The sequence below is a fragment of the Clytia hemisphaerica genome, unplaced genomic scaffold (assembly GCF_902728285.1).
Source record: "Clytia hemisphaerica strain Z4C2 unplaced genomic scaffold, Clytia hemisphaerica genome assembly, whole genome shotgun sequence".
Taxonomy (NCBI): Eukaryota; Metazoa; Cnidaria; class Hydrozoa; order Leptothecata; family Clytiidae; genus Clytia; species Clytia hemisphaerica.
The window spans coordinates 625620-653402 of record NW_027104060.1 but is presented as its reverse complement, the minus strand read 5'-3'; the positions used below and the strand labels follow the sequence as shown (position 1 = coordinate 653402).

The window sequence follows — 27783 nt, the reverse complement described above, 5'->3', positions numbered from 1 at the left end:
TACATAAAAGAAATCAAAAGACTTAAACGACCAATTACCGACAAATTCATCTCCTGTCTTTCTTTATACCTCCATGGTTTGAGCCCGGGGGGGCAGCTGGGCAAAAGGACCGACGGGTATGTGCGGGTCCTAAGGGTACCTTTTCCAATATGTTTAAAATGCACTGTAAGGGTCGGAAAAACTAGAGATGCACTGTAAGGGTAGAAATTTCAGAAAATTCTTGAAAAATCTAGATATTTTGACCAAAAATGCTAGAATTTTGACCATTTTTTGCACGAAAGGGATCGAAAATTTGGGGGAAAATGCACTCTAAGGGTATGATTTTCACTGATTTTTGCTGCACTGTAAGGGTGCAATTTTAAAAGCCAATTTTTGGCCCGCACATACCGTCAGTCCGCAAACCCAGTGCCCCCCCCCCGGGGGTTTGAGAGAGGAATCTTCAACCACAGATTTCGAGATTTCTGTAATTTAAAACCCGAAGCAGATGGCATAGCGTGCTTTAAGCTTTTCCAACATTTTCCACAACCCAAATTCAAATCCAAATGTTTTACGCCTTTATTAGCCGAAATCAGTGCTTTAAACGTCGAATTAAAAAAAACCATTTTCGAGCTAGTGAAGGAGACTCTTTCATTTGGACAATTTACCATCCCCCCCTGCTTATTGATTTTGGGAAAAATTTAGGTTTTGAGACGTATTAGAACATAAAAGTTATATTTCAGGTTCCTTAACACTTTTCACAAAGAATTGCCTTTATAAATTGCTTTTTAATCGAATCCCTTAAGAGTAATTAAGAATTTAATTGCAAAAATGACGTTATGAACTTTAAAAAGATGTTTATAATATGTTGCATCACCCTCTTTAACAAAAAGTGCTTAGTTTTAATGGGTAATTAACTTTTTTGTTTCAAAATTTCTTTACACTGTCCACAAAGAATTGAACTATTTTAAATTTTGCGTTTCCCGCAAAAATTTATTGTTCGGTAAAAGATTCACCATATACTGCGAAAAAATTTTCAAAATATTTTTTTTTTCGCCGAAACTAAGCTCTTCAAAGTTGAAATACTCTTCCTCGCAAAAGTCTTCATTTTCTTCTTCAAATTTTTTCAATACAATTTTTGAATTTTCAGATTCAGGAATAGTTTGTCCAACAGAAAATGTATAACATGCCAGTTATGTTGGTTACATACATCAGTCAGAAAACACATTTTAAACACGGCAGTTATGAAAAATTCACTATGGGCAGAGCCCTTAAATTTTTAGCTACTTCGCCAAAATCAATTCTCACAAAATTTAATTTTTGTTCACATTAGACTCGATTTGCCTAAAAACATCGTTTTTTCTTGATTTTTAGCTAAAAATATCAAATCGCCATAATAAATTTTGGCGGAAAGAAAATTACCGTATTACTTTAATGGGATAAACTTTCGCGGTTGGACTAGTCTGAATCGCAGACTTCTACAAAACCGCAGGTAGTATAAGGAGCACGAATTCGTTAGAGGATGCAAGCAGCCTACGGTTGGACCTATCCGCGAAATTCAAAAAATTTCGCGGGTGGCAATATTTTCACAATTTTGTGACTTTTACTGTTAAATCATGCATGTTGGTTGTTGAAATACGCATTATTTGCGCTTCTTTGATTTATGTAACCATTGAAATAGTATTTATTTTACATATTTTGAGTTTTGTTTGGAAATATTTCGCGGACGAGGCCGTTCCAAATTTCCATTGGGACTTTATTTCGCGGATGACACGCAAATCCGCGAAAGTTTATCCCATTTTTAAGTATTCGGATCAACGCTAGGCTACGTCATATCTCCCTCGCTCGGAGCGGTCTGATACAGTAGACTAGATCAACGCTCCAGGCTATTGTTTTTTTCGATTTTAGGCAGGACGGGCGTTTAAAAAAGGGTATTTATTGAATAACTTACAAACAAGGTCACTTTAATAACGTGAATTGAAACCTTTTTTTGCCTTTTTTAAAATAATTTTTCGAGTACAAACATGTCAATTAGAATGTTAATCGTCAGTTGTGCAAAATTAATCGAATATGATTTGTTTAGAGGAGTGAGGTTAATCGTTAATTGCACTATTACCACTTTTTGCGCTCTTCGGCGGGGGGACACTTTTGCTCCCTTTATTGACTTTATTGCTTTCTCTCTCCCACGCCCTGTTTAGCAATACAGAGACTTCTCTATTATAAAAACACAAAGTGATTTTGCATTGAAGTGACTTCTTTTTAATGAAAACAAAAATATGGCACTGCAATAGCTTCTTTTTAGACAAAAGAAAAAAGACAGGTTTTTCAAATGTACAAACAAAAAGAATAGAGAACTATGGTTTACTGACGATTACCTCGGAATCGTATGTTCTGTCGTGCAATTAACGATTAACCACTCGTAACAAAGGAGAAAATACTATAATTTGCACTCGTCCTTCGGACTGTAAATTATTATTTTCTTTGTTACTCGTGATTAATCGTTAATTGCACTCCAAACCATACGATTACTAGTACTAATGTAGAAATGGGTCGAGACCACTTCGAAGACAAAAAGAATACAATTATTGTTGTATATCCAAGTTTTCTTTTTATTATACTTCCTCACTTAAAAACTTCGCAAAAAAGAAGAAAACTGGGATTAAAACGGTAGAATATCACATCCCAGTTTTGTAATTTCAATGGTAAAAAGTTTTAAGGATGCAATACAAAAGATAGGAGAAGATAGGAAATCTTTATTATTTGATCTTTTAATGTATTATGAAAAGTTGGATCATATTGTAAGACATTTTCATTGGTAGAATTACACTTCGTTGATGCACAGTGTTGGAAAAAATAAATAATTATCCAAAAAACGTTCAATGTAAGGAGTTTTTAAAAAGTGGAACGCTAGATTCTTGCAAGTTTACTATCGAAAAAGCGATAAAATCAGGTCATTAATGTTATGTACAAATGAAATGTTGTGTTATTATCGACATATCCAGTTCATTCTTCTGTGTTAATAAGCATTTTACAAGAACATTGTTATCACCAATCGTGTGATGGTTAGGGGTTGAAATGTAGCACTTTCTTCTGGAAATATTATAAAATACCAAACTAAACCATTGCGAAAAATTCTCATTATTTGAATTTGTCTTCCTCTTTAGATATCATCCCCATCGTCATCAGGGAGTTCGCAATTTTGAGCTTCCTGTAAATCTTTCTCGAATTGTTTTTGAAGAAGAGGGTCTATTTGAACTTCTGGTGGTTGAAGGGCAGGCATTTCAACGAATTCCAATTCAGCTTCACCGGTCAATTTACGTGTCAACCATAAGAAGGGTTTTTCGAAATTGTAGTTACTTTTGGCAGAGATATCGTAGTACTAAAGAGCAAGAAAGAAAGTTATTTGTTAAGGGATACCGTTTGCATTTTGGCACAACTGCATTAGAATTGGGGTACCAGAAAAACGTCTCCTACAAGGAGTCAGTACACATCTTTTTTTATAAGCAAGCTCCATTTTTTGGGTCAGGCAGGGGGGGAGGGGGTGAAGCAGTTATTACAAGACATCATGCCTACTAACTGCTTTCTCGGAAGAAGTTAGTAACACCACCACCTTGGTACACTTAGTACAGTTAGTACTAACTGAATATAGCCTTGAAAAAGGCTTTTGACCTTCATAAATTCAATAAAATCAAATAAAATAAAATTTAATATCTTAAAAAAAATGATTCAATTTTCCATAGCTTTCAATAGGAAAAAACAACATTTTAGAAAATCAAATTTCTATTGCAACTAGACTAGAGTCTACTTCTGGCTGAACTTTGCTTTTTGATAATTTCTGATGACGCTGAGTCCAGTGAAGTAGACTAGGAGCGTTTGGCGAGGTCGCCATTTTGAAAAAGAATGTTTAAAATCCAAATAAGAAAAAAAACTACTTGGAGTTGAAAGATGTAATCAAAAATGAGAAACAAACATCAATAACAGATTTGCAATTCCTTATTCTCAAATAAAAACATTGCTTCATACTGTTTTTACCTTCCAAAAACAACTAAAATCTGGCGGACTGTTTTACAGTCCGCCTAGGCAAAAGTATATTACCATATACTACCGGGCCACTTAATCGCGCCATCCAGTCTATCAAAAAGCTTTAAGTGGACCCCGGGCTATATTGCAACCAGCAAATTGTTTTTAAGATTTGAAAAAAAATCTACTTCCCAAAAATTCTTTTTGGTAAAATACGGTCTTTTTTTTTAATTTTCTCACAAAATCCTATTTTTACACAGTTAGTACCAAAATTTGGCAAATTTTTAGCAAGGGACCACCCTTTTTTGCAGTTAGTACATCTGAGTACTAAGTGATTTTATCCAATTCATATGGCACACCACCACGGTACTAACTGGCATGATGTCTTGTACTAACTGCTTCACCCCCCCCCCTGGGTCAGGCCTGGGGTTGCTCGATATTCTAACCTCATTTTCTGAAAAATTTGCTATGACCACCCCTGATATTATACCATATTTATGCTTATTGGGTTGTTGTTTGCCATGCTTGGATTAAAACTAAAAAGCTTTTACTTTACGAGATAGTGAAAAAAATCTGGCTAATTTTTAAGGGCTCGAGCCCTAGTTGCTTATTAAAAAAACTGAAACCTCACCTGGAGATTCTTCTTTCTGTGGAATGTGATTGATTTCGCTTTGACTTTACGTTCTTTTACATCGACTTTGTTTCCACACAAAACAATTGGAATATTTTCACATACACGAACTAAATCCTTATGCCAATTTGGCACATTTTTATATGTAATACGAGCAGTGACGTCAAACATGATAATAGCACAGTTTCCTCTTATATAATAGCCATCTCGAAGTCCACCAAATTTTTCTTGACCTGCAGTATCCCAACAATTAAATTGAATAGGACCAAAGTTTGTGTAGAACTTAAGAGGGTGAATTTCGACTCCAAGTGTAGCTGAAATGGTAAGTAAAAAACAAATTTAGAATATATTTAATATGCATTTTTAAGCATACTCTTAGGTTCCAAATAAACGTCCCCCCCCGCTTGTTAATTTTTCGAAAATTTTCCAACCCCCCGGACCTTATTAGGACCCCCCCATTTATTAATCTCTAGGAATATTTTCAGCTGTCAAAGAGAAGGCCCCTTATTTTGCTCTAAATAGCCTGATTTTAGCCTATTTTTACCTTACTTTGGGTTTCAGAAGTACAATTTCCAACTCCCCCCCCCCCCGTTTATTACAATCTAGAAAATTTTCCAACCCTCCCGTTTATTTGAACCCCCCCCTGTTTATTTGGAACCTAAGAGTAAGCCATAAAAAAAGTGGAATGTAGTGGTGACACTGCAAAAGACTTCATTTACCTGAACCAGGTAGTAAAAAATGTTGGATATCAAAGGGTTTACCTATTTTGGGTAACAGATCCCGTTTTTTTTATTTTGAAAAAAGTTTAAGATCAAAATATTATTAGCCAAGAAAGCAATTAAAATGAAAAAAATACAAACCAATATATTTTTTCTCAAATTCTCCAGTTAAATGTCTTTTAACAAAGGTTGTCTTCCCAGTACCTCCATCCCCAACAAGAACAAGCTAAGACAAAAGAGAAAAAAATTAAATTTCCATATAAGGTATACCATGCTTTTCAATAAGATGTGCGCGATCGCGCTCGCGCTTAGTAAAACGCTCGTCAATCTCGTCAATTACCTTATTGGAACTAATTTTCGCGGTCAAAAAAATTTACGAAAAATTGCATTTCGCGGGTTCTAATGTTTGCGGTTTTTACCATTCTGGAATTTCGAAAGGTTGCTTTTAGATGTGATAGTTGTAGGACAGATGAAGTAACCCCAAACAAAACAGGCAACAAAAAAATGTGTTAGTGGAACTGTTTTTAAATTGTTGAAATGGTAATACTGTAAGCAATTTTTATTGTGCTAGAAGAAAAAGCAAGATTCAGAGATTCTGCAGTGGGGTGTTTTAGATAAAAATTACAATCATTGACAGCTATTTTTCAACAATGAAATGCTAAATCAGCAAAAAAGGCATCTTTGGTTTTTCTGAAGAACAAGATATAAAGGAAGTTAAATGAAGGTGGCATAAGGTGTCAATCGAAAGAATTGAATGCTGAATCAACTAAACACACAATCAAATTATTGATATTCGATTACATTGATTGGTTCGATTGCAATTCTCGCATTACATCTACAATACACCGTTTAGAAGTCTTGCATCTCCACCGTGAAGGCGGTAGGTAAAAATGCGCACTTTAGTACTGTGGAAGGTTAGAGGAATGTAAATATTGTCCTTTTTATTGTCAATGATTTAGGTATTTGAACATAACAATGAAAATTTCTAGGAATTACTCTTGTCTCCTGAATAGACGGGCAGTGGTGCAAATAGGGAAATTTCAGTTGGCCGGTAAATTTTCGAGTGTAACGAGCAGGGGGTCTGGTCCATATTAGTCTGTAATGACCTTTAGATTGGCTGAAACACCTATTTTGATTTAAAAACTCCTCTTTTAATTAGAAGCGCTATTAAGAAGCCTCTAATCTAAAATTTTAACCGGACAAAATGGAAAAACTGAGCTTCAGAATGACCGGTAGAAACTACAAAATGACCGGTCATCGGCCGTTATTTGCAGCACTGGACGGGGGGGGGTGTCCAAATAAGCAGGGGGTAGGAAGATTTTCTAAATTGTAATAAGCAGGGGGGATGGAATAAGAGGGGGGGGGGGGGTAATTTGAATACAGAATTTTTTTTAACTGATATCCATTTCAACAACAAAAAAGAAACTTTAGCAAATAAACACGTAAAATAAGAAACAATACTAACAAAAAGGAAAATTTTAACAAGTTTAAGGTCTATCTACACTGTAATAAAATATTGAATTATTCGAATTTAATTAGCGGGGGGGAGTCTTAATAAGAGCAGGGTGGATGGATTTTTTTCTCTTAACAATTAGCGGGGGACGTCTATTCGGGAGACAAGAGTAAAGATCGGTCCCCCAAGTAATTCAAGAGCTCAATCTTTCTTTCCCACTAGAATGGTAAGAATCTTATTAAGTACTTTTTAACGTGCAATTTTTTAATCTAGTTGTTTGTCCATATTCCTAAGTTAGGAATATTTTTCTTCCCAATTAGGAAAAAATAAGAAAAATATTCCTAATTTGGCTACTATAGGCACTGACAGTCTGGCTTCTTTAAGCATTTTGACAAATTCTAAGGAATTTCCACCAGTCTGGAAATGGTGCACGCTACTCCGAATATATTCGGCGTGAGGCTCTAATTCCTTTTGGCGTATTGGCGTAAGGAGCAGCTACAAAGTAAGATACTGATACTCAAATTTTTATTTTCAGGACAACACACGACGACAGAACACAGGAGCACTTCTTGCCATTTTCGATAAGTTTAGCAAACGGCAATATTCGATTCATTCTTCTCAGTAATCTGTTGTTCACCCGAAATTCATCCGATTATAAATCATTAGTCTAATGCACAATGTTTATCTTACGCATAGCGCATTTTCATTGGCAGTATACGCCGGATTGTTTCTCTTTCAGCTTCAAGCAAAAAGTCGAACACGGATGACAAAGCGGAAGAATAACACCGTTCGCCTCAGAAACCACCCGTCCGCCCGTGAGATCGCAGTTTACCGTTCCCCTTTATCGCTGTATCGCTTTCTTCCGAACAGAATTTATTAAATAAATATGAGATATCAGGGATTTTTCTAAGCACTTTTTTACTACCGTATACCGGCAAAAATACTCAATCCAAGATTGGGTTATGAAACTCAATCTGAAATATAAAAAAAAATTTACAAGAAAAAAGTTTCAAAGCAGTTTTCTCAGAAACGCCAATTCAATTGTTTGTTTTTAATCAGTATAGAGTAAAGACAACACTACTGGGTCAGACAGAAACCGTTCGATTCGGACACACGAACGCTTTTCTATTCGTGACGAACGGGTTAACCGTTCGCTTATGCTTTTTAACCCGTTTGTGACGAACGGCCTAAAAAGAAAACCGTTCGTGAAGAACGCTTACGAAAACTTGAGATATGAAACCGTACGCGAAGTATGCTTTTCCGTTTGCCGCGAATGCTTTTAAAGAATCATTCAAAAAACCGTTTATACGCGAAGTATGCTTTTCCGTTTGCCGCGAATGCTTTTAAAGAATCATTCAAAAAACCGTTTGTCACAAACGGTTTAACATACGCAACAAATGGATTTTAATGGGAAAAGATTTCTAAGAAAATTTATTTTGCATTTACTTGGATTTTTGGAAAGGGGAATGAATTTACTTATTGAGTTACTTCTTTCATTAAAGTTTTTTTCAAAAGGATAACTTTATAGAAGGGGTCAAAATTGAAATAAAAGTCATTACAGATTTACAGCAAAATTGCTTTAAAAGAACTATTCGGGGTCGATGAGGTATAAGGAAGCTTTAGGAACTTTTCTTGTCAAATCAAATCAACATTTGAAAAACAAAATCAGACTATTTAAAGTTAAAAGAAAAACTTTGAAGATACCCCTGTCCTACCACTAATAATCTTTTAGAGAAAACCTGTATAAGAATAACCTAATAAAAAATGAAGTTTGGTATACCTCTGCCCCACTCATTGAAATTCTTTATTATTATTTTGGACAATGCAGGACTGCAATCGGACATTATGTCCGACTGAAATCAAATCCAGTCGATAAAACTTAAAATCTTCTCGGTCATTCATTCGTCGGAATTTTTCAACTAGCAGAATATATTTTCTAACCTCGTTTATAAGAAGCTAGCTTTTGAAAGTTACACGTAAAGCTATAGATAAAGTGACCTTGGGACAATACTCGCTGCAGTAATAGAGAAAGTGGATAGTTTGGTAAAAGTGAACTGAGAAACACTCTTAAAAGTCACAAAGAATAAAGCGATTTGATAAAAGTGATATTTGAAACACTCATAAAAGTTACAAAAAAGCGATTTGATAAGATCGATCTTAGAAACACTTTTAAAAGTTTCGAAAAAAGCGAAAAAAGAAAGTGAAGAAGCAAAGAAAGCGATTTGATAAAAGTGATCTTAGAAACACTCTTAAGTTTCGAAAAAAGCGCTTTGATAAAAGTGATCTTAGAAACACTCTTAAAAGTTTCGAAAAGAGCGATTCGATAAAAGTGATCTTTGAAACACTCTTAAAAGTTATGAAGAAAGCGATTTGATAAAAGTGATCTTAGAAACATTCTTAAAAGTTTCGAAAAAAGCGAATTGATAAAAGTGATCTTAGAAACACTCTTAAAAGTTTCGAAAAAAGCGATTCGATAAAAGTGATCTTTGAAACACTCTTAAAAGTTTCGAAGAACGCGATTTGATAAAAGTGATCTTTGAAACACGCATAATTTGATAAAGAATAGAGTAAGAGACAGGGGTGTATGTGAGATTTGTTCTTGATGAAATGAATTTTTAAGAGAATCCTCATTATTACTTGTAAATTCTTTTGTAGATTTTTTCCTAAAAAAAAGCAGATTTGTTGTTATTTCTTCTTTCGCTTTTGCCACAACTCTTTCTATACACCTTTCCCGAATTGTTTGGTTTTTTTCGAAGGTCTTCAAACCATATTGAAAACTATATATTTGTATTTCTCCTATAAACACAAGTGCATGCTGAAAATTTGAGCTCGAAAGCTTTTTTCTATCAATTTTTATGACTGTTTTTGTTCAAGGTGAAATCCCTTATAAAAACTAAAACATACAGCCCGGCCTCGTTTCCATGTAATTCTATTGTTTATAAAGAAATTTCAAATCAAAATAACTCAAGAACCGGTAGTGCTTTTTTCATAATTCTTTTTTTATTTGTTTAGTTTTGCAACATACAATTTTATGAAACTAAATAGAAACATTCAAACATTAAAACAAAAAAGTCAAAAAGCCTAAATAACAATTCGGGAAAGGTAATCGGCCTAATCGGCCCTTTTTACGCCGGCCCTTATTGGTGTTATTTTTGGGCTCGTGCGTGGCGTGATTAAGGGCCGGCGTTAAAAGGACCGCCGTAAAATGGGCCAAAATCTTTCTATTTTTAATTAAGCGGCGTTAATGTATTCACGTTTTGTTCTTGTTTAAAGCAATCCAGGGCCAAATTTGGAGTAACAAATTTTCTTACAGCTCCAAATCGCGATTGCTTCGCTCGCGTTTTGTCACGCATCTGAAACTCAATCTAATTATACATAAACGGTAGTAGCTCAAAGTGCTTGAAAAAATCCCTGGAGATATCTTTCAAGTTTTTTCAATCATCAAACCAGGAAAAATAGTAGATTCTAAGCCAACTTTCAGGCGTGAAAATGCTTAACATCCCAGGGTTTTCGGGGGCTTCGACTACTAGGGGGGCTAACAGCGCCCCCTGCCCTAAACCCCCCTGCTAAAAAAAACGCGCCTGCGGCGAACAAATTTTCCCTTCGTTAAAAAATTTTCGCCTCCGCGTAGGAATTCAACATCGTCTTTACGCCTTTGGCGTGGCCTGTGCACCAATTCCACACTGGAATTTCCATGGGTTTAAATAAAAAATCAAGCAGCATTTCCATTGTGCTTTGAAAATAACTGGACTTCCTTTTCTATCTGAAAATTCCTATCCTTCCACCCCCTAATGCCTAATCCAATTTTTTTCTGAAATAGCCAATTTCAAATTTCACCCTAAGCAAACGCACATGATGAGGTCGCCAGACTCTGCTGATTTACCATTTCATTGTTGAACAAATAGAGTACCCTGCCCAGTTGGCGACCGGTCTAGTTGGCGACCGAACGTCTTTGAACCCAGAAAAGTCATGCAAAAACAAACCTCTTAAGAATTTCTTTTGGTAGTAATCTGCCTTGACCTATTTCCTGTACTGTGTAAAAAAAGTTCTAGAAAAGAACGAGTAGAATCCGAAAGATCCAACTTTGCACGGAAGCACATGAAAAACCCGGATTTTTCGAAAAAAATAAAAAATGGCTACCTGTGGACAAAAAAGCATCGTAAGAAAAAACGCTTCAACTCCCACTCCAAAAAATACTTGTCCAAAACGCTAAATATGTTAGAAAGCATTTCCGTAAAAATCAGCTCGATACAGTTTCCTTCGTTTGAAATATTGATAAAAAAGTTGATGCAATCAGCTTCGAAATTTGACGTCCAGTCTGCGACCGACCAAACTCAAAAAATGAAAAAGAAGACTCTACATTGCGATCAAAACATTCCAGACGCGAAGAGAAAAAAAGAAGTCTGGAATAGATATAAAAAATTCCCGCGTTTTTATCAAATGAAGACTCTCCATAGACCGCCACTTTCAAAACAAAACAAAAACAAACTTTCGAAAAAAATGGCGACTTGAAGAAAAATTCTGAAAAAACATGCCGAAGGGAAATGTAAGTAAGCTATTTTAAAACAAAAGAACGAGTGTAAATAAATTTAATACGGGAAAGCTTATGAGTTTTTTTATCATCCTGATCAATTAATATGACCTTACCTGCAAGTAGAGCACTGATTTTTTCCTTCTTGCGATCGGTCGCAGACTGGTACGTCGGTCGGGAACTGGGCACTAGTACCGCTCGCTTCGAAAGTTTTTTATTCTAAGAAGATCGCCTCAAATAAAAAATCAAAACAAACACGAAGAGCATGTTAAAAGTTGTCTAACCGTTGGTCGAAAAGGATTTTCAAAAAAGTAAAAAGTAAGTGAAAAATTTGAATAAAAAAAATTTCGGTCGCCAACTGGGCAGGGTACTCTACACCGTTTAGGAGTGTCGACTGCGCACGCGTCAATCCAATTTTCCATTGTTTTGATTTTAGCGATCACGGAAAATTCACTCTCCTCCGTAAAAAAACGGTAGGTAAACATCTGGTTCTCATAAGGAAACATAGCAGAAAAACGGTAGGTAAAGAACTCCTTTTAATCATAACTTCTTTTCCTCTTGATGAATTTTTGTGAAATTTTCAGGAGAGACTTATAAAATTATCATTGATATCATGTTCAAATATCTAAATCATTCTCTTTAAAGGAGAGACAAAAATTCACAATGTTTACATTCCTCTAACCTTTCACAGTACTAAAGTGCGCATTTTTACCTACCATTTTTACCGGGCCTCTGCAATGGAGTACCGTGAAATGGCGAGACTCCTAAACGGTGTATTGCCGCTTTTGGCAATATTTGCAGAAAAGAGCAATAGCCAATAACTATTATTTTTATCTTGAACACCCCACTGCACTGTTCTTTCAGACAGAAGAAGTGTGGATGATGTTCAAAAGTGAGATGTGCAAGTTTTTCTCCTTTTCTTCAAAGAGAGAGAATTTCTAAAATTGAGCTAAGCAGTTAATATTAGCTGTCAGAGTAAAACACCGAAATTTCTCGATTTTCAACCCTTAAAGTGAAATTGTTACCTTGAATTTAGCTTTGACATCTTCGGTATTTGCCATTATGTTGTTTTGTATACAATGTGTAAAGATTGTCCAGATATTACGAGATTTCGATGCTTCAACCCGAATAAGAAAGGCTGTTCACTGCAGGCGTTATCAATGGTAAACTCAAACTGGTTAAAAGCAGTTTGATGGATTTTCGCGCGCGCAATTCCAGAATTTCGCCAATGCGCAGGCGCATTAATCCTTTGAGTGGGGTGCTTGCCACCCGCCGCCCTCTAGCGCTTTTTGTTGCTGCTTCTTCCTTAGGCAGTAATACCGAGTTTATTTATGTATGATAATGTGTTTTTTGCCGAGTTTATGTATCTGTGTTTTTCTGCAACTGAGGCGGTAAAGGTAAGGTTCTAATTTGTCTAAATCCTGACTGACTGAGGACGACGGTAAATCAGCCACTTTACCGTCATCGATTTTGCCGAGATTTTGCGGGTCAAAACTGCGAGCTAGGCCATTCCAAATCGCTTCAATCACTTTACCGCCCGTCCTCAAAAGTGCAAATACATAAACTCGCTAATACATATTCAGTAACAGTAAGGGTCTCTTTCTATTTATAACTCGATATGAGGCCTCTACTCAGCAGGTGAGTTAAGGTAAGTCAAAACCTATTTCCCGACTTTCCTACCATTTCCAATTGTTACTTAAAAGTTAACTACTCTTCGCATATAGGATATAGCTCAAAAGAAGCGTATTAACGAGATGGTTACGGGAAAGGAATATCAAGATATTATACTGTGTGCGCTAAGCTGTACACCTCGTTTCTTTTTTGTCAGCCAATCAGAGAGAAGAAAAACATTTGATTTTGGTGTTTGTTATTTCTTTTGTAAAAATATTTTCGATATTGTGCTGCTTGCAATGGTTTCAATTCAAGGGAATGAGAAAAGTGCATGCTCAGATAAAAATCTCTACTCTAGCTTTTTAGACGGCGTTCCAATAAAACGATCTGGTGGGAATGCGGCCTTCAAAAGTTCATTCTTGATTATTATGAATGCCCTGCCCGACAGCTACTTGCTAATTTGATAAATTTGAAGTTATTGCCATTTTTCAATAATGTTAATGACGTCCTTTGAATCTTACCTATGACGTGTTTTTTCGACGAATTTCATAACGTCAATATATATCGGCTATTTTTTAGCTTTTCAAAGTGACCTCGTTTAAGGGCTCTGACCATAGTCAGAAAATTGATTTTAGTATCTGAACATAAAAGTTATGTTTTAGATTCTTTAACACTTTTAACAAAGAATTGTCTTTATAAATTGCTTTTTAGTCAAACCCCTTAAAAGTAATTAAGAACGTAATTGCAAAAATGACGTTATGAACTTCAAAAAGACGTTAATAATATGTTGCACCACCTTCTTTTATAAAAAGTGCTAAGTTTTAATGGCTAATTAACCTTTTTGTTTCGAACTTTTTTCAAACTGTCTGCAAAGAATTGAAATATTTTAAATTTTGCGGAAAATTTTTCTAAATAGATGTGTCAAAAGTTATAACTGTTTTTTTAAGCAAAATCCAGATAAAAAATTGATGAAAAACCACTATTTTGAAGATTTTGAGACAAAGAAGCATTTACAAAAATTTTCCGCAAAAGTTTTTATTGTTCAGTAAAAGATACAACATTTAACTGCGAAAAATTTTTCAAAATATTTTTTCTTCGCCGAAACTAAGCTCTTCAAAGTTGAAATACTCTTCATCGCAAAAGTCTTCATTTTCTACTTCATCAAATTTTTCCAATGCAATTTTTAAATTTTCAGATTCAGGAATAGTTTGTCTAAGAGAAAATGTATAGCATGCCATAGTTTTGTTGGTTACATCAGTCAGAAAACACATTTTAAACACGGCAATTATGAAAAATTCACTATGGTCAGAGCCCTTAATACGCTATACATGATTTGGTAAAAATGTCATTACCACCTTTGCGATTTCGCGATGACGTCATCAACCCAAATTTTTTTCTGTGAATGGTTGTGAACATTTCTGCAAATTTTCAAAAGCCCATATCTAAATAAAATTCAATTTATTTAATATGCAAGATTGGCGGAAAACACCCCATCTCCCTCTTGAGAATAGAGGCCCCAAAACTTGCAGTTAAAACAACTGAAATGTGCGGGAAATGATTATCGGAAAATTTACTGCCCTCCCATAAATGTCAATAACGAATAAGGTACTTATCGGGGAAAACTTCGTCAGGGCTTAATGCGTTTACCAACTACCAGCAAGTGATGAATTTTTCCCCGACGAAAATTTTCACCAACGAAGTTTTCCCCGATAAGGTATACGAAAGCTAGAAATGGATCTCTTTTGTAGGAGATTCGAAGGCACTCATTTCCCGTCCACATAAAGAGTGTAGCACGCCCCCTAATTTCATACAAACACTGGATTGGATTGAAAAAGTATTGGTCTCAGCTGCTTCACTGACACTTGTTGACTTTTAACAGACGCACTATCCTTAGCTAAATTAATGCATATCCAAACCAAATTTTCTGTAATTTTTCGGAAGAAGCTCCACCCCTCTCTTAGTATGATGAATCACATACATCAAAAGAAGCGTATTATGTAGAAAATGAAAATCACTGTTACTTTATTAAATTTTAAGATTTTGGGCTTTGGCTAAAAAATAAAAGCCTGCTTTTTAGTTTAGGCCATTTGTGATGACGTCATAAAACAAAAACAAATGAATACTTCAAGAATAACTAGTTATATTAAACTTCATAAATTACTGCCACTCAATTTCGGAATTTCCCAAATCTCTGCTTTTTTACCCTTTTACCCATTTAACACTGTTTGTTAAGTCATAATGACGTCACACGCAAAATAACTCGAAAAAAAACTCGGAAAAAATAACTCGGATATTCCAGTTGCTTTCGATTTCAGTCAGTCGGGAGCAAATGAATAATATTTCTTTATGTGATAGGCTATTGCGGGTTGTAATATGTAAGCTCTATTTTCGATAATGGTATTATCATTTACAAAGTTACGCTATGTTACAGATAAAATGTAAAAATTACTAGTCATAGCCTACTAGATTTTCACGGATAAACTTTCAGCTTTGAGTTTGTAGTTTCATGCTGGGTGAATCCACAATCAGTAAAATCTGTAGCAAAATCATGGTTGTTAAAACGATAGAAAAACCTGTTTATGATGTTATCTACATAGTGGAAGCAACAGTTGCAAACAGTCAACATTTTGAGGATCTGAGGACATCATACATTCTTCCCTCGATCAAGTATGTGAAATAGATTTTTTTGTAGCATGAACACAAGCAAAGAATGCAACAAACAGCTTGGAGATCCATGCTATGATTTCTTCCTTTACATAATGGATGGCAAAATGAATAGCATGGTTTGGGCTATAATTATAGGACCCTGCTGACGCACCGGACTTAACGAACACCGGACACGCAAAAGTCCGGTGTAAAATGAGAATTTTTTTACCACCGGACAATCAAAACACTGGATATGACCAGTCCGGTGGGTCCGGTGTTTCTTAATTTTTTGTTTCATAAATGTCCGGCGTCCAAAATTACCTGTATGCAACACCGGACTTATTGCGTCTGATGTAGCAAAAGGATACTTTTTGCCACCGGACAAATACACCGGACAGTCCGGTGCGTTGACAGGGTCCTATAATTATAAATTTCTAAGCTCCAAATGACAGTTGAAAACATAGCCAATCAAATTCTGTTATTATTTATTATTGCTGCGATCACACACGTGTGCGATTGTATTTTTTGCATTTGCTTTTATTTGATTTTCCAAATTGATGGCATTGACGCATTGATGACCACCCACGCTAAAGCCCTAAATGAGTGGGCCAATTTAATATTGTAATCAAACCTATCGAACATAAAACAAACATAATCGGAGCTCAATCAAACGTATGACAATCAATCGTATCGAACCAATCGTCGAACACAATTTTTATATTATCTAGTAACCAGCCGTTCGATTGAGATTCAATTGTGTTTGATAATTGCATCACAATTATTTGACCCTTTTATTCAATTACGGTCGTAAAGACGAAAGACACATCTGGACTTATTTCGTACTTTCCAGTCTCTAGTTCGTAGTTTTTCTGACTTTCTGGTTTTCTGTGAGTCTTTTACTATGTTTTCTAACTTACTGAATGACTTACCGACAGATCGCCACCGGTGGGATTCGAAACCACTAAATAGCAATAAGCAAAAAGCTCGTCCCAGCTGTTGAAAAAACTACTTAAAGCACTATAGCTCTCACCCAACAAAATTGTGAATTTTAAGAATTAGATATTCAGAATCTATGAAAAATTTTGCTTTCAATGATATATAACATCATGGGGTTTTGTGAATGTGCTGGAAAGATATTGGTTCTTGAAAGGTCAATAAATGGCCCATTTTGGCTTAAAATTTGATGAAACAATGAAAATCACAAATATGAATAATATATTATTCTCATCGTATTTCAACATATTGCCATCAAAACAATTATTAAATATTTCCCAAGGCATGTATTTTCGAAGATCAAAAATCATATACTGAAAAATTAGCACTGTTTAAAAAATATGGACATTTTTGGAAAAAAATGAGAATGAAACATTTTTGAAAAAAAATCTGTTAGTATTTTTCCATTGGCTATTTCTAAGGTATGACTAAGTCTAAAATTAAATTTTAGCAGCTAAATATTTACCAGATGACTTGTTTAAGCATGTCATATAAACATCAAGTTGATTGATGAACAAGTTTTGGAGAAAAGATAATTTTAAAACGCCAACCTGGATTTTCCGTCACGGCGCAACGCAAACTTTAAAGTACACTAAAGAATTACCTTGGTGTTTTAGAGTGAATTCCTTTAGTGATTCTCAACAGTCCTAATAGGTCTAATATTTTAAACATTTAAAAACTGAAAAAATTCTGCTTTGTTCAATTTTATTTAGAAATTATGATTTTCCGTCACGGCGCAACAGAATTTTAGACCCCCTAAAAACTCCATTGGACATCTGAAATGACTTAATTTCTTCAGTAACTTGAAAATTATCAATTTTTAAAAACATTTGGTAAGGTAAACTACTTTGTAGCCTTTATATGCCCATTTTGTAAAAATCTTGATTTTTGTGAGCTTTCCAGGGATTTTAGCCTGGAAATCGGAAATCTGGTCATAACTTTTCAATGGAGCATGTTCCTGCTCTGATTTTTTCACATATTGTTCATGAAATGATATTCTTTGTGTCTATATAAAAATTTTTGACATTCTGAAAACTTCATTTTTTGCCATTGTTCAGATTTTTTGGGACGAGCTTTTTGCTTATTGCTAAATGCAAAGTTCCGATGTTTTGAAACCCAATGCCTTATCCACTGCGCCACGGATTCATGCCGAAAGAGCGTTTCTGATGGCTATTTATATTGTAAAAACTACAGACCAGACTGTATTAAGAGAAAATCACAAAAGAGTGCTTTTTTCTAGCTCCAACTCTAACCCTAACTGATAATAACCAAATTCCTAGCCAATCTGATACGTAACCACACCCAAACCACACCCATACCCAACCCTACGAGGTCGCCTGCAGGTCCAGACACTATTCCCGCATACCAGATCCGAAAAATAGGTACATGTCTTTCGCTTTTACGAAGAAGCCTTCACCTTCAATTACATTCGATTAGTTTTGTACTTGTTGTTCGATAGTTGTTTTGGAGAATGGGATGGCCTATTGAATAACTAATTATTACTTCACAACAGTTACCTACCTAGAGACAAGATGATTTATCAAGTTTTTATTGGCTGATGGAAAGGAATGTATGTGGAGCAATTTGTTTCAAAAGGCTGTTGCGTTCTCCAAAACAACTATTGACACTGTCTGATTACAACCAGTATAGACTAAAACTCCTATAACAAGGTAACAGGATTTGGAGTGCAGGCCAATTTAACTTTCATTTTCAGTGGTTTCATTTTGGATTTCAAGCCAACATCTTAGCAACAGGGTGGCTTGAGACCATAGTTTTACAGGGGTGTGTGCAAAAAAACAAATATAGAAAATTAGATTGTTACCGTCAACTGCTCTAGCTTGGGACGATTGGTCGAAACATGGGACTGGTTGATATCTGGCCTGTATTTTCACTTACTTTTAAATCTCTTTGACAACAAATTTGTTTTGGTAACTCCACCAAGTTTATCAATCATACTTCTTTGTTCCTCTTAGAGTGCACGGACAATTGCGTGTGTAGTCAACAAAGTGCCGTAAGAAATCATTGAATAAAAGAAGAACTTAGAATCTTATTATATATTTTCATTTTGAAGATTTGGTGCAAAAAATTGAAACATGGAAAAGTTGTATTTTTTACTGCTCTTTTCACTTACTGAATTTGAAAGATCTTCTATGTGGCATTTTTTTGCAAACTTCAAAACTGATTTTTGTCCTGCTTTTGCGGGACTCTAGCTTAAGTGCTTGCTTGCAGCATAGAGTACAAAGTCCAAATATGCGTTTCCATAAATTTTGTTTGAAGAGTTAGGTCTATAGATGTGACTAATGTTTCTTGAGTTATGAGAAAGAAAAAAGCTGTAAGTGGGCAAGAAATGGTTTTTCACACATTATGGTCTGAACTCTCTCGGGCCACTAGGCTATTTTGATATCTGATGACATAATTTATTTGTTTACGTTATGTTTGAAATAGCCTTCCAATGAGCTCAAATGAGCACATTGCATTGTAATAGACTTATTGCTAGTTAAATGTCATGTTGAAAAATTTAAAACTATGCATTAATGCTTCATTGTTTTAATGCTTAAATTCCTACTATTATTTATTTGACTAAATTATTGTTAGATTCTGGTATATATACCCAGACAAGTAATATTGCAATAAACCCAGGGTAGTTATTGGCTGCATGCAACATTTTAATCAATGTGGTGTACATCCACTACATTCTGAATTTTACATGTAAGGAATCTAGGTAAACAGACAGTGATGGCTAAACCTAAATTAATGTTTCAAGTCTAGCTTACCATAAATAATTGCAGTAAATTATGTTCAATTGAGATTCAAATAAGATTCAATTTAAAAACCATGAAAGGAATCTACATATCAAATATCTGATGATCCCTTTGATTTTTGACAATACCCAGAATCAATAGAGGAGGCCCCCCTAGGGATTTGCGTGATGGCGTGATTGGGACTTTTTTCTTGCGTGATGGCGTGATTAGAGATTTTTTTTGAGTGATGGCGTGATCAAGATTTTGGCGTGATGCGTGATAGGGCAAAAATTTGAGGCGTGATGCGTGATTTGGGCTATTTTTCGCTATATTTTGTGTGATGACAAATTTTAGCGATTTTTGTGATGCGTGATGGAGAAAATTTTTTGCGTGATGGCGTGATTAGGGGTGCCGCTGGGGGGCCTCATAGAGAGAGAAGTTAAACCTACATCCAAGTTTATTAACTTGATGATCTTACAATTTTCACTATTTTCACTATTTTCTAATTTCATTTAGATTCTTCAACAATGGGAATACCCCATCTGAAACTGACTGGTTTGGAGTTGAGGTACAAATTTTTTTTTTAAATTTTACTCAATACAGTATAAAGATCTTCAAATTCCTTTTTTTCATGCATTTTTCACTACTTGTCAGCTTTCATTTGATACTTCATTTAATGTTCAAGTAAGATATATTTTGTCCAAGCTGTTTCTTATCTAACACTTTGTTACATGAACTTTTTCATATATACTCGTGTTTAAGATAATGTTTATAATAAAACTTTAAGAACATATTGAAATGAACAGAAAAATGAAATCAGTTGGCTTTTTCATGATGATTTGCAGAAAAAGTAAATTCTGGTAAAACTGACTGAGATATCTAAAATACAATCTGGTACAATTTATAATCTTTTCTGTTTTTAGGGTGTGGGTACACAATATTGTTTGTTGACTTTCACAAATCAATTAAATCAAGCTGTTACTTGTAAAGGAATCAAAAACAATGCATTTGAATTCACGAACCAAATGAAACAGTTACGGTAAGAGTATAATACACTCATTTTGTTTTATAAGCATACGGTAAATTTCGGCTGAAGCTCACTATGCTTAAGTAAAGCTCAATTTTGAGCCTCGGCTATGCTTAACCCTATGCTTGGTAAAAAAACGAAAAGCTTATTGTAAGTTTAGAAAGTGTACATTCTTAAGAGACAAAGTTGTGTTATTTATAAGAAAATAAAATCACCAATTTTGTTTGTAATTCTCTTCTTCATTCTTCTGTTATTTTCTGAAGTTTTGGAAATTATGATTCTAAAATTTTCTTTGGCTGAGCCTCAAGGTATGCTTAGCATATGCTTAATTTTTCTGGAAATTTGAGCTTCAGTATGCTTATAAACGTTATGCTTATAAAACAAAATGAGTGTATTCTATTATAAGTTAATATTAAAATGACCAACCAAATTAAATAAAAACTTGTAAAAACTCCAACTTTTAGACATCTTTCCTGGATTAATTCCATTTTGGTCAAGTTTAAAATCAGAACTGGGACAGGTAGGTCTAATAAGACTTAGTGTTTTAAATTCTAGAGAATTTCTTTCTATTTTTAGGTTAACATCAGGAGGAATTTCAGAATGCTCATTATTAATTGAAGCCTTTGCTTATGCCTTGCAGGTCTGTATTCACATAATATCTCTTCCTTTTACATTAGCCCTCTTTGGCTTTATAGTTTATTATGGGCCCTTTGTGGGTCTTTTTTTGGCTAGGTGGCTCAGTCGGCAGAACATTCACCTTACAATCAAAGGGTTATGTATTCGGTCCCTGGTCACCGTAAACTCAGCAAATGAGTGGCTTACAAGTTATACTGGGAGCTGAGATTAGGTGTGGTGCTCCACGTCAGCATGCAATCTCCAAGGTCTACTGTAAATAGAAAAGGGGATAGACTCCCTGTAGATTCCTTCAATGGTCCTAAGCAAAACTTCCTAATCTTGCCTAATTCTTTTCCAATATCGAGATATTTAAGTTATGTCTTTACCAAGAAAATAACAGAATTATGAAAGCTCAAAAGTGCAAGAATTCATATTTAGAGATTTCTAGTTTTCATATATTGACAAAAAGCTTTGAAGATTTCACTCAGGACCATGGAAAGAATCTACAAGTATGATCTTAAGTTATCTGGTTTTCCACTAATGAGGTTTTCTCAGTGCCTAAATAATTTAAGGATCTTAACCTGTGAATTTTATAACACACGCTTATTACTATCTTTTCAGATGTTTGATGTTATGGCCAACAACAGAGATAAAAGGTACCTTATTCTTGATGTGTCATCATAACGTATAATAGCCTGTCAGGGATTTTTCTAAGTTCTTCGAGCTGTAGCCATTTTTGTAAATTGAAATTTAGTTCCTAATATGCCTGAAAAATCTACTTAGCGAAGTTGTGCATCGATGAACCTGTGGGTCTGGCAGCGTTTTAAACCCCTCTAGTGGGTCAAGGACAAACCCATGGCAAGGGTCCAAAGGGGGAAGCTCCTAAAAAAGTTAATAATAGTTATTTTTGCTTGTAAACAACAAAAAAGTTTAAATTTTGCTATAGAGAATATTTTTTTTCTATTTTGGATGGAGTCTCAATCTCTCAATCTCTGAAACTCAATCTTGGATTGAGTATTTTGGCTTATATAAAAAGTGCTTAGAAAAATGACTTCCTTTTGAGGAATGTTAGAATACCGGTGTGACACTGGGTAGGGTTTTGAATTACACTAGTAAAAATAAAATTCTCAATAAGCTGGGGTGGAATTTTTGAAATTTACAACTCTTTTGTCATTATTGATAATATGATATTTCACTTGAATCAATGCTCGCTTTTTCAAGTCATGAATTATTGCTGGGTGAGTGTCACAGGTGTTGAACCGCCAGTCATCTGCCCATCTGTCGGTGCGCAACAGGGGGGGGTCATGCAGTTAGTACAAGATACGTTGACGATTAGTACCGTGGTGGGTCATTTTCATTTTAAGGATTTTGCAGTTAGTACCTACTGGGTACTAACTGCTGAAAGGGGGTGGTATCTCAGAAGTTTTCAAAAAATCAATTAGTACTTTAGGGTACTAACTGCTGAAAGGGGGCGGTATCTCAGAATTTTTCAAAAAATCAATTAGTACTTTAGGATACTAAGTGCTTGAAAATGGGTTGCTGTCTACTGTCTGCCTTTTAAAAAAAGTCTCAGCTGAAATATTTTGACATTACTCACTCAAATGTTTTGACCTTGCAATGTCTTCTAATTTTACAATGAACAATATATCAGACACTTTGCAGTGTCTTCTATTCACAGGATGAAAGACACACCCAACACTCCACATTCGATTTCATTTGTTTTGATTCAGTTTGATTTTGTAGTGTCTTCTTTTTTTGATAGCAAGAGATTTGACTGGATTTGATTCAAAAGTCAGACGGCTGATTTGAACATATTTGAAGAGGTCTTATAAACTTTTAGTGAAGTTAGAGATGTTTAAAATCGCAATGCTTTAAAGCCTTCTGCTTTGACGTGGCGTTTTTTATAGAAAGTCCTGAAAAGGGTTTGTATAACTTCTACCTTTCTGAAATTTAGGCAATTCTTACAAACATTTTCTAATTAACTTAAATTGTATGTATATCAATGCTAATATAAGCAATTCTTCTTTTCCTCCATTCTTTCTCCTTTTCTTTTCATCAAACACACACAAGAGAATGACGTTCCATTTACGATAATTTCGAATGTTTTAAGGAAATCGAATGTTTTGAGCGTTTAATACGAATGTTTTTTTTGTTTTTTTTTGAGTGAGGAGAGACGAAGCACAAAACAAGAGTCTTCTTTTACTTGGAATTATTTTTGAATTTTTAAAGTCCTGTTAGTTTGAGCTTTAAACCATAGTAGTTATTAATTATACCAAAGCACAAAAAAGGTTTTTTTATGACTGTTTATGAGCTTATTCCGGGTCATTTAGAGCCGAGAACATGGGAATCATTCTTTTTTATGTAAAACAAATAGTATCAGAGGCAGTCAGAGGTGCTTACTGCTTAATTAGGGGTGGTATTCAATTTTGGACCCCAAATGCAGTTAGTACTTTAGGGTACTAACTGCAGAAGGGTGTTGGGTGTATTTCAAAATTTGGATTTTGCAGTTAGTACACATTGTGTCTTGAACTAACTGAATGACCCCCCCCCTGCGCGCAAACTGATTTATGGGTACTAGTTTGAATTTGAGACAATGTAAAAAGGATGAAAGTAGAGTTGGATTTAGACTAGTAATGAAGCAGGCCAGGTCATCAGGTCAAGAATGAATACGTATGATTTGTATCAGCAATATTATGTAATTTTGATTGTAATAAAGAAATGGTTTATGAAACAAACACTAAAAGTATCAAATCCCGGTATGTGTGTGAAAACATCCCTCATTTATTGTGATCTAGTGTGCCCTATGGTGGCACATTGCTAAGCTTGGATGCCTAGAATCGATAGAGTAGCTCATCAGGGGGGGGGGGGTCAACATCCAGATACCAGACCCATAGCCAGGTGGTGGTGTCTTTTTTTCCTTTAAAAGTCTGAAAAGTCAAGTTGGTATTGATGGGGGTGGGTCCCCCTTTTTTTAGAAAAAAGAGTTATCCTCAGTTGGTATTGATACCAAAATAGGGGGTGGGTACCCCTTTTTTTAAATAATATGATTCAGAAAGTTGGTATCCATATCAAAATGACAGCAAAACTTTCCTAATTTTTGCCCTTTATAGCTAGAAAATACCCCGGGGTACATATCAGTCTAAATAGGTTTCAATTGGATTTGTTTTAGCTTTTTCAATTCATAAAATTTAGAAATATTCAATTTTTGTTTCAGTTTGAACAGTCGTTACAAACAAAGCCTGATCGCATTCCTCCAATCAACCCCAAATCCCTACATTCAAACAGAATCGCCTCAAAATCAAACAGCTGCCAATTACATCTACTGTCCAATCGTCTTCATCGCCACGCCCACTCAACAATTTGCCGCTGCGCATGCTACTTCGGAACAAAAAAAAAAAAAAAAAAAAAAAAAAAAAAAATCGTTTCAATGGGAATATGAATATAACGTCTGATGACGTTACACTCCCCGCCACAATCGAGTTCAAGTTTCTTGAGACAATTTTGATGAGGATGAAAATCCATAACATTGCAAAACCATGAGATAGGAATTTGAATCGCAGTTTATAGAATAGTTCAAAATGTTCCTTGAGCTTCTGAATAAGAATGATGCCATTGTAAAATGAGGACGAGCATTGACCACATAAGTGCTTGAAATGCTTTCATGACTCAGCATTGAAAAGAACTTTGAGCAGCAAGAAATGTGACAACACCAGTATTTGATAAGAATGTCTGAGAAAACTATTGAGAGCAATGATTGAGAATTGGACAGTTTCATACCAATTTTGGGCGAAATTACTTCTAATGAATTTACAGGATCGACATCGTTTTTGTAGATGTCCATGGTTGATTCAAATCCACTGAATTTTAAAAGCTTGAATTTGAGGATAGAGTTCTCGAATTTTGAATGTTTCTCAAGTTCACGAGATGAGACTTCTTTGTCTATAAGGGAGATGAGTGTACGAAGATTAGAAAATTCGGATTGACTTGTGGTTCCAAAGGATTCTTTAATGAGTGGTTGAAGATCTTTAGATATACATTCGAGTGATTTGGAGAGGTCACTTGTTTCTTTTTGAGCAGTTTTGAGTTCAGTATTTGTTGCTTGAGATGGAACAAAGGATGTATTGCTTTCAACGAGTTTGAGTTTTTGTTGAATACTCTTGGTAGCAAATTCGATAGATTTAACTTGTGCCGATTGGGTGGTTTGAGCGATAGCTCTTTTCATGGTACGTTTCTTGGCTAGACCGTCTTTGGTATATGCTTTGATGATTTGCAAGGTGGTCTGGTAGCTTTGATCGTCATCAGTATGAAGGTCGGCATGCAGTTGCTTAAATGATGCCTTGAGTGTCCCGATGGTGTTAAGGGAATCGCTTATCTCGTCAATGTCGACCAAGTCAATGATGGGGTTCTCGTCTATGAAATCTTCAATATCCTCTTGGATGAGTTTCAATCTACGCTCGGCGGATTTCATCATCTGTTTGAATTCCGAAGCGGTTGCGAGGCGTACTGTTTGAATGTAGCGATCACACACAGAAAATTTGACACAAGCAAATTGTTCGTAACGGTTGTATTGAAACACGTTCAAACTGAAATTGAAATTGAAATGATATTGAATGTGTGACAAAATGTGACCTACGAAAGTCGTAAGAGGCTCACAATATGATTGAAAATTTATAGAAAAATTATTGAAATAATATTGAAATATGTGACAAAATGTGACCTACGAAAGTCGTAAGAGGCTCACAATATGATTGAAAATTTGAAGAAAAATTATTGATTGGAAAAATTGACAAAAGTCTTGAAAAATTATTGAAAAATTGAACTTAAAGTTGAAAATATATAAAGATGAAATGTAAATTAACCTACCAGGTAAGCCTATGTAAGTGTTGAGAAAAGTGTGTGAACAGCTAAATGCAGGTGTAAAACTTGGAAAACTTGAATAAATTGAAGCTTGAATTGCGTTGAAGATCTTAATTCGAATGGTTATTTGAATGCTTGAAAAAGCTTGAAAATTGAATTTGACAACATCCTTGACTCTCTCTATGAAGTCTGACAAGTAAAAATTTCTGAACGCATTTTTATGCTATGAAAATTGAGATCGTAAAATATAATGACGCTCCCTTGATAATAAGAGAAATATGATTGTTATAAATGCAAGTCCGTTGGGAATATAAAAAATCGTTTCAATGGGAATATGAATATAACGTCTGATGACGTTACAGGTACCCCTTTTTTTAAATAATATGATTCAGAAAGTTGGTATCCATATCAAAATGACAGCAAAACTTTCCTAATTTTTGCCCTTTATAGCTAGAAAATACCCCGGGGTACATATCAGTCTAAATAGGTTTCAATTGGATTTGTTTTAGCTTTTGAGTATAATGACTGTAAATGAGTAATAAGTATAAATGACCTTGTTTGTTTGTTTATTTTGGACTTTTTCGATATTTTCAAGTTTTATTTTTGATCAAGCCTGAAGCAAAAACATTTTTTCTGTGATAGCATTTGGTAATGAGTGAATCTATTCTGTTCTAAAATTATGTACTAATAATAACTTCTCCTAGTTTTTGCACATCAATTATATTTCAGATAATATTGATTCAGATTGATTTTGCTAGCTTCATTGGGTTTGTTTTTATCATATTGTCAGTTTTCAGTCATTTTCTATTTTAGCATATTATGACATTTTTTGTGTTGTGTTGAAGAAAGAGCATTTCAAAAATGAGTTTTTTTGAAGCTTCTCTTAGTACCCTGTTTGTGGGAGGGGGTGGGTTCCCTTTAAACAGCTTTAAACTCAAATTTGTTGGTATCGATACCAAAATAAGGGGGTGGGTCCCCTCTTTTTCTGAAAATTATGATTTTCAAGTTGGTATCGATACCAATTTTGGGGTGGTGGTGTTAACTTAGCTCAAAAGGTCAAAAGTCAGGTTTTTGGGCTATGGGTTGGTATTATAAATGTTGACCCCCCCTGAGCTCATGAGTCTTATATTAATCCAGTCCATTCCAAAAAGTTAGAAGTTACAGCCGCTCATTTGAATCATTTTTCTCAAAAATCAAAGTGATTATTCATTATCTTTTACCAATCAATGAAATTCGTTAAAAAGAAAAAGCAAGACAAAGTTTACTACACACTTAAAGATATTCCTTTTTAGAGATGAGGCCTCAATGCTGAGAAAGCAGAATGAATAAAAATATTTCTCAAAATCTTTGCTTGTGCAGCGTCGAAAGGGGAGAAAGTAGTTCTCTTTTTTGTTTTAAAAATTGCTGTGTAAGCAACTGGTAGGAGAAACGCTTAATAATGTCCCTTCAATCAAATGAGAACCTCTACAAGTGTTACTTTTTTTGCGACGGCAGTGCAGTGGTAGAGCATTACGCGTCATACCAAAGATTCTCAAAATGGTACTTGATGCCTCTCTGCTTAATGCTCAGCAATTAAGAGAAGGATCACGGGTAAGTGGAGAAATCCAGGGAGAAAGAGTGGCACCCTCCTCTACCTTCGGGTAGATAGCTATCGAAAAAGGAGTCTTCGGGTTGCCTCCGACTGCGGTCGCCAACTGACTACTTACTTACTTTTCTTTAGCATTACCAGTAACGTTACGAAGCACTGTGTAGTGATTAGCCATCTACCTCCATTCATTTATCCTGTCATTGGCACTCAAGAATATAAAGGTTTTACTTTTGATATGCTACAAGATATGGTGATAAAGGTATTTCTTTACTTTTTTAGAGACAAAATATACACATTTTTTATAAGAACATCCAGCCTGTTCTATACTTTTTGAGTTTTAAGGCTAAAAATACTCTTTAATTTCACCACTTTGTG

At 35.0% G+C, this 27783-nt stretch overlaps 2 protein-coding genes across 4 annotated transcripts in view; one reads left to right on the top strand and one right to left on the bottom strand.

Annotated features, from left to right (window-relative positions):
- Window positions 1-2851: 2851 nt before the first annotated feature.
- LOC136812416 (GTP-binding nuclear protein Ran-like) lies at window positions 2852-12524 on the bottom strand. The gene is made up of 4 exons (XM_067068912.1): window positions 12356-12524; window positions 5488-5572; window positions 4628-4941; window positions 2852-3355 (listed from the first exon to the last, which is right to left on the bottom strand). The coding sequence occupies exons 1-4, from the start codon at window positions 12389-12391 to the stop codon at window positions 3137-3139; spliced, it is 654 nt and encodes a 217-aa protein (XP_066925013.1). The 5' UTR covers window positions 12392-12524; the 3' UTR covers window positions 2852-3136.
- A 2821-nt stretch (window positions 12525-15345) lies between these two features.
- Window positions 15346-27783, top strand: part of LOC136812415 (mediator of RNA polymerase II transcription subunit 25-like) — a 45025-nt gene continuing 32587 nt past the window's right edge. For 2 of the 3 annotated variants that reach the window (XR_010847348.1, XM_067068909.1), the window contains exons 1-6: window positions 15392-15608; window positions 19838-19889; window positions 20245-20360; window positions 20925-20988; window positions 21585-21619; window positions 27541-27667. Coding sequence is in view for 2 of the 3 variants with exons in the window: in XM_067068909.1 (XP_066925010.1) it covers window positions 15448-15608; window positions 19838-19889; window positions 20245-20360; window positions 20925-20988; window positions 21585-21619; window positions 27541-27667 (555 nt within the window). In the remaining variant the exon portion in view is untranslated. Of the gene's footprint in view, window positions 15609-19837; window positions 19890-20244; window positions 20361-20924; window positions 20989-21584; window positions 21620-27540; window positions 27668-27783 lie in introns of all 3 variants that reach the window. The other variant, XM_067068910.1, reaches the window with a different exon arrangement.

Coding starts and splice junctions, on each gene's coding strand:
- LOC136812416 (XM_067068912.1), bottom strand. CDS start 12,391: ATGGCAAATACCGAAGATGTCAAAGCTAAATTCAAG. Junction 5,573..12,355: donor ATGTCAAAGCTAAATTCAAG/GTAACAATTTCA, acceptor CTTTTGTCTTAG/CTTGTTCTTGTTGGGGATGG. Junction 4,942..5,487: donor ATTTGAGAAAAAATATATTG/GTTTGTATTTTT, acceptor TTACCATTTCAG/CTACACTTGGAGTCGAAATT.